Source organism: Lepidothrix coronata, unplaced genomic scaffold (genome assembly GCF_001604755.1).
Source record: "Lepidothrix coronata isolate B3197 unplaced genomic scaffold, Lepidothrix_coronata-1.0 Scaffold6, whole genome shotgun sequence".
In the NCBI taxonomy this organism is placed as follows: domain Eukaryota; kingdom Metazoa; phylum Chordata; class Aves; order Passeriformes; family Pipridae; genus Lepidothrix; species Lepidothrix coronata.
This window is the reverse complement of record NW_016690186.1, coordinates 48,666-54,898: the sequence shown is the minus strand read 5'-3', so window position 1 is coordinate 54,898 and position 6,233 is coordinate 48,666. Positions and strand designations below refer to the sequence as shown.

General features: G+C 43.1%; 1 protein-coding gene across 1 annotated transcript; it reads right to left on the bottom strand.

Moving 5' to 3' along the window:
- Positions 1-1,394: 1,394 nt before the first annotated feature.
- RPS20 (ribosomal protein S20) lies at positions 1,395-4,394 on the bottom strand. The gene is made up of 4 exons (XM_017833812.1): positions 4,281-4,394; positions 2,837-2,936; positions 2,037-2,110; positions 1,395-1,615 (listed from the first exon to the last, which is right to left on the bottom strand). Exons 1-4 carry the CDS (start codon positions 4,281-4,283, stop codon positions 1,433-1,435), a joined length of 360 nt encoding a protein of 119 aa, XP_017689301.1. The 5' UTR covers positions 4,284-4,394; the 3' UTR covers positions 1,395-1,432.
- Between the last annotated feature and the right edge of the window lie 1,839 nt (positions 4,395-6,233).

Here is a 6,233-nt window from a genome sequence, read left to right as displayed (position 1 = left end):
GAGGCACCATCCAAGTCAGAGGTACAGCGGGCTATAACCCAATAGAAAGCTACTTCATAGCAAAAAGTTTTGACCAACAGAACTGATGTTAAAGCCTGCCAGCTCTCCCTAGATCCACCGAAGTGCCTTCAGAGGGCTAAAGTTAAGCAGAGGGAAGACTACTTAGGTGAAAGTTAGCAGCTAATTGTACACAAAGGTCAGTGAGCTTCAGCAGTAACTCTTCTCATCTGCTACTTGTTTTGCTCATTTATCCCCATAGAGGACTCCATATAAACACAGATAATTTTAAAACTACAGCTAGAAGTATTTGTCAGGAAACTGGTATTTGTAGCATATTACCAGAAATGGACTTCTAGGAAAACACAGGTGTTTTGGTGTTTGTTTTTTTTTTCCCCCTCTGCTCATGCAGTTCTTCAGGATGTTTCCCAAGGAAGCAGGCTTGATGCAATCTGTACACATTAACTCAGTTTCTCACCTCTTCCTACTACCAAAGCTCTCAAGCCTGCTAACTAGATAGAATCTTTCCAAGGCTTTACATTTAATGAAATTGAAAGACCTGAATCCCTTGAGTAAGGAAGTTCAAGCTTTGGCCACTGTTTTAGGTCTTAGAAAATGTAAATAGGAGCTGAAACTACACATTTCCACTAAATTCATTTGAATTCAAACTCTTTCCTATGCTTGGAAGCAGAAACAGCAATCTTATCTCAAATGGATTAAATGAAACTGTTCTCTTTTATTCAACTCTGGGATTTCTTTACCTTGTTGGTTTAAGAATTAATCATACTTCCTTTACTTGAGAGCCCTAAGCAGCAGCACTGAAAATGGCTGTTTTGCTGCTTTACATATAAATCTTACTTTTAACATTAACAATCATACCTATGGAAATCTAAACCTGAAAAGACAACTAGAGAGTTTCACAGCTTAGTTTTGTGACTCTACATGCAAGTCTAAAGAATGAACTTGCTAAGTTCAATGTATTCACCATAAATGATGAAGTTTTATGAGTAGTGTCCTCAGGATCCTTCAACTGTGACATGCTTGGAAAAAAACAAAGCCAAGTAAGCTTAGTGTTAGTTCTGTCTTGCACAGCAAGAACCAAGAATTGAAAACTTAGTAATTTACCTAAACATCAATTTTAATGCTACTGCTTGTTTGGGTATAGACTAAGATTTCAGCCAAAGTTAAACCCTTCACGAAAAATATTTTAATAAGTGCTGCATGACCATACAGTCACCAACCTCCATGAAACCATGATGCCCACATTTCATTTTCCTGATGTTTACAGATACCATATTCTTCCATAAAAATCACACAGCATTTTGATTATGATCTCTGTTGTCCTTCATGAAAATCACAGAGCTACTTTTCTACACACATATGAAAGCAAACACTGATGAAAATTTGTAAATCAATTTTATTCAACGATGATCATTTAGGCATCGGCAATAGTAACTTCAACTTCTACACCTGGTTCAATGCTGATGGAAGTGATCTGCTTCACGATCTCAGAAGGGCTGTGTAAATCAATGAGCCGCTTATGGATACGCATCTGGAAACGATCCCAGGTCTTGGAACCTTCACCACAAGGTGTCTTCCTGGTAGTGATCCGCAGGGTCTGAAAAGTCAAACATGAGGTATTGAGCTGATGCAGAGAGAGGAGTAATCTAGAATCACATAAAATATGATCACCTGAATCATCTAAAAATACTGTATGGTATCTATGACTTTAGAAAGTTACCTCAAGTTATAGTTAACTGATGTTAGCACTCCTTCCCCACGTATATAATTTCATTTAAAAAGAAATTCGTGATGAAAATAAATTGAACAGAAAAGCCCCTTCCACATTAAACATGTTTTGCACTAAACAGTTACCCTTAAGCATCAAAGCGACTTGTGAAATCGCTATCTGTTCACACTGGGTCAACACTCAGTTTAGTAGTACTGCTTTTCATCTCATCTTTTTTTTTTGGAAAAAGATGTTTCTGCATAGTTGCAGGAAAAAACCCAACTTTTAACACAAGAAAAATGTTAAGTACCTTGGTGGGCATGCGAACAGGTCCCTTCACCTTAAGGTTTTTTTCCTTAGCACCTCTGATCAAGTCAGCACAGACTGGAAAAAGACAAAATAGCTCAGGTTTGTGACTATTTTAGTTGCTTGTTTCCTTAAGTGAGTATTTCAAACAAGATGTTGGCTCAGAATAGCGTATTAAGTGATCACTGCCATTCATTTTAAGCATTATCCTCATAGCCAACACATACAAGTGGAAGTGTTATGCCTGGGTGAGCAAAATCAGGTTACAACAGTAGGCAAAAGCCATTACTACAAGTTTAAACTGTATTTAAGCTGTTATCAGCCTGAAGATCCTGCAAACAGTGATTCTACAACATTTACATTATATGATTAAACACTGGCAAAGCCAGTTCCTAAACAAGAATAAATAATTTCTTAAAAGAATGTTATACTAAACTCTTCATAACATGAGTGACAAAGTATCGAGAAACTGGTGCCTTTCAGTTCTTATAAATTCAAAGAATTACAACTATTTGAAAATCCCCCATGAGAACTAAAGCGAAGAAGCTGCACTCTCTTACATTAGTCATTACGACATAAGTTTTCCGCAGGATAAAACCCCCCAAAACACTAGCTCTCATTAAGAATTAAGTCAGAATTTACTTGTCAGTGTATGAAGCACTTTGGGTTGGCTCAGTGAGCCAAGCAGGCAAACGCTAACATCTTTAATTACAACTGTTTTCAATACATTTATTTTGCAATGTGTTACATGACATATTCATTACTTGACAAGCTACCCAAGTAAACAAAAAAAGTACTACTCACCCTTCTCCAGTGATTTTACATTGCGACTTGTCAAAGTAATTCTAATACGATGAATTGCTACCTCTTGTTCCACAGGTGCTTTGCCAGTATCTTTAAACGCCTAAAACATTGAAGTTACAAATATCAGACACTACAGTGAACACCAACACTATCTACAGCCTCTTAAAAACAGACTTCAAGAGTGTAAAGAACAATTTCGCTATGGGACTACATTGTTCTACTCAGTAGAAGAAATATCTGAAGGGTACGGTGGTATGGAAGAAGAATGGTGGTGGGAAGAGAACGAAAGAGCAAAGTTGTAACTCTAAGGAAAAGCTATTTTTTAGTGACTAACTGGATCTCACGGTGGGAAGCTGCAAGCAAATCCCTCCCTGGTTTGCCTATATACAGCACAAACACTCCTTGTCCTCAAAAATACATTTGAGGCTTCATGTATCTTACCATTTAACCTCACCATGAATTAAGTAGAAAAGACTTGATCAACAAAACTGCAACTCACACTGCAAGAACAAAAAGGGGCACCTGGCCGGAAAGACTAATACAGCCACTCAGGAAACTGATTTGAGAAGCTTATGCAATTAAGCGCTTGCAAATAATTGGGCATTAATGTAGGCTAAGTGAGCTGATGAAAACAGAAATAAAAATATGGAGGAAGAAAGATCTTGAAAAAACATGGATGATATACAGATAAATATATATATATGTAAAACTACAAATATGAATAGCTAAAGGGGGGTTGCCCAGAGGATGGAGTCAGGCTCTTCTCGGTGGTGCCAACCAATAAGACAAGAGACAACAGGCAGAAACTGATGCATAGGAAGTTCCATCTGAATATGAGGAAGAAACTTCTTTACTGTGCGGGTGACCGTGCACTGGAACAGACTGCCCAGAGAGGTTGCGGAGACTTCCCTCGCTGGAGATACTCAACAACCGTCAGGATGCAAACCTGTACAATGTGCTCTAGGACGACCCTGCTTAAGCAGGAAGGTTGGACCTGATGTCCCACTGTAGTCCCTTCCAACCTGACCGAGTCTGAAATATGGATGTCACACACCGATGAAGAGGCACGACCTGCCGCATTACTGACGCACACCCCCTCAACATGAGCTGACTCTGAGGGCACAGACACGAGGCCGTGTCAGCTCCGCTCCCGCCGCCTCCCCGGGGTGCCGCTCCCGACAGGAGTTCACGTGGCAGCTCCCGAAGCGAAAGGCACTCTCGGGCTCTCAGGCCGCCCTCCCTGCATGCCGGCGTGGGGTGGGCTCTGGGAGCCGCCCCAGGAGCCCCGGGCCCTTCAGGCGGAGCGCCGCGATGCGCAGCTCTTTCCCCGGGCCGAGGGCCGGGACGGCCCGGGCGGGCGCGGCGGCCACGCGGCGCTGCCTGAGCGGCGGCCCCTCTTCCTCTCCTTCTCCTTCCCCCTGTCCCCGACGCTCCTCCGCCTCACCATGGCGGCAGCGGAGCCTTCCTGACCGACTTATTCCCGGGCTCGGGGCGGCGCGGGGCCCAGCGAACAGCGGTGAGCCAGGAGGCGGCGGCGGGCGGCGCGGTGAGAGGCGGGCGCGGCGGCGGCGGGCGCTTATATAGCGGAGCGGCACCGCCTCCATCCGGGCGCCGCGGGACCTTTCACCCGCCGGGGCGGGGAGACTGGAATGGCTCGGCTTCCTGCGCCGATGGTCGCCCCGTGGTCTCGGCTGATGGCGCCTCGAGAGAGAGAGAGGGGCCCGGCGGCTGCAGTGCCCTCCACACTGGGCTCGGCCGCGCCCAGCGGGGCACAGCGCCCTCCCCGCTCGGGCCCCGTGAGCATCTTGCGCTCCTGCCTTTTACAGTGGATCTCGGCGTTCTGCTGGGGGGGAGCACCGGGAGTTGACGCACAAGCGAGGCCTTATCGCTTCCGGGGATAGCGAGCACGCTCCCGTCTGAGCCTTTGGGTCTTGTTATTTTCGTTCATTACTGAAAGCGACAGCACGAGAGGACACAGTCTTAAGCAGCGCCAGGGGAGGTTTAGGTTAGACATCAGGAATTTCTTCATAGAAAGGACGACTAGACATTGGAATGGACTGCCCTGGGAGGTGGTAGAATCACCGTCCCTGGAGGTATTTAAGAAGAGACTGGACGTGGCACTCAGTGCCATGGTCTAGCTGACGTGATGGTGTTCGGTCATAGGTTGGAGTCAGTGATCTTGGAGGCGTTTTCCAATCCAGCTGATTCTATGATTCAGTGACTTGGTAAAGTGGAGCTGTGAGAGCAGAAGCTTTAAGTAAAAGTGATGGTTTTATTCATGCTTACATTTAAGGACTTAAATAAATTTATTTATGAAAGTTCCATTATTTATTGAGATTGGGCGTTGGAGGGATGTTTTTTTACTGAGCAGAGTCACTGATTTGGCCTGGACAGTGGTAACTGTCAGTCCCAAACCAAGTGTTTTGCTGATAATATGTCTCTTTCTAGTTACATCACTGGTGAACCGGAGAAACAGATATGATGAAATTATGGCCTATAGTAAGGTCAGTGGTCACTGTAATTATCTTTTAAAATTAATACTTTAATTCTAGTTTGGGATTTAGTCCAGGAATCATAGACATGGATAATGTAAGCAAAACTACTGCCACCTCTGGAAGCTCAGTGATTACTAGAGTTATTCAAAAAAACTTGCTTGGTGTTTTAATATGAACTTACTTTCAGTGATCACACTATTCTTAATATATATTTTTCCCCTAGCAAATGCATTATAGGTCTTCATATTGTCCTTAAACCTCAGGTGATGGAGTTAACTTTTATATGCCAGCTATTCCATTGTGATGCTCAATTTTTAGGCTTGTTTGCACTTGGATTGTTTGTACTTGCTCTTTGAAATCTCTAGTTAACTAATAGCTTCTTTGAAAGGACTAGAGGCTATATTCTGATAAAGCAGTTCCAATAAACATGGATACAGAAGTTGTCATCCTGTTGCTGCTTTCTGAAATGGAGCGATATCTTTTGCCAATGGAGATCAGTACTTGAAAAATGTTTTGATGATAGTCACGTTTCTTTAGTCTCTTCCTCCCTGCAATGAAAACAGCATTTGGTTCTGGTGGTTTGTTTTCTGAGCCATTTAACAATAATGTATATACTATTTTTGAACTCATGCATAAGGAACCCATGTTTACTCTGTTACCAGCTATTCCAGCTACTTCCTGAGGAAGTTTTCCATCTATAAGTGTTTTATATCCATCACTCTTAAATACACGACCTCACACTGATCATGCTGAAACACTTAATTTTCCAGCAATCTAGATGGTTCCCAACCAGCAGTCTTGCTACACTATTTACTTGGAGCTTTTATGAATGTTCTTAGTAAACTTTATTTCCAGATAAAATACTGAGTAGGTTGCTGCCAAGAACTAATTCCTGTGGGATT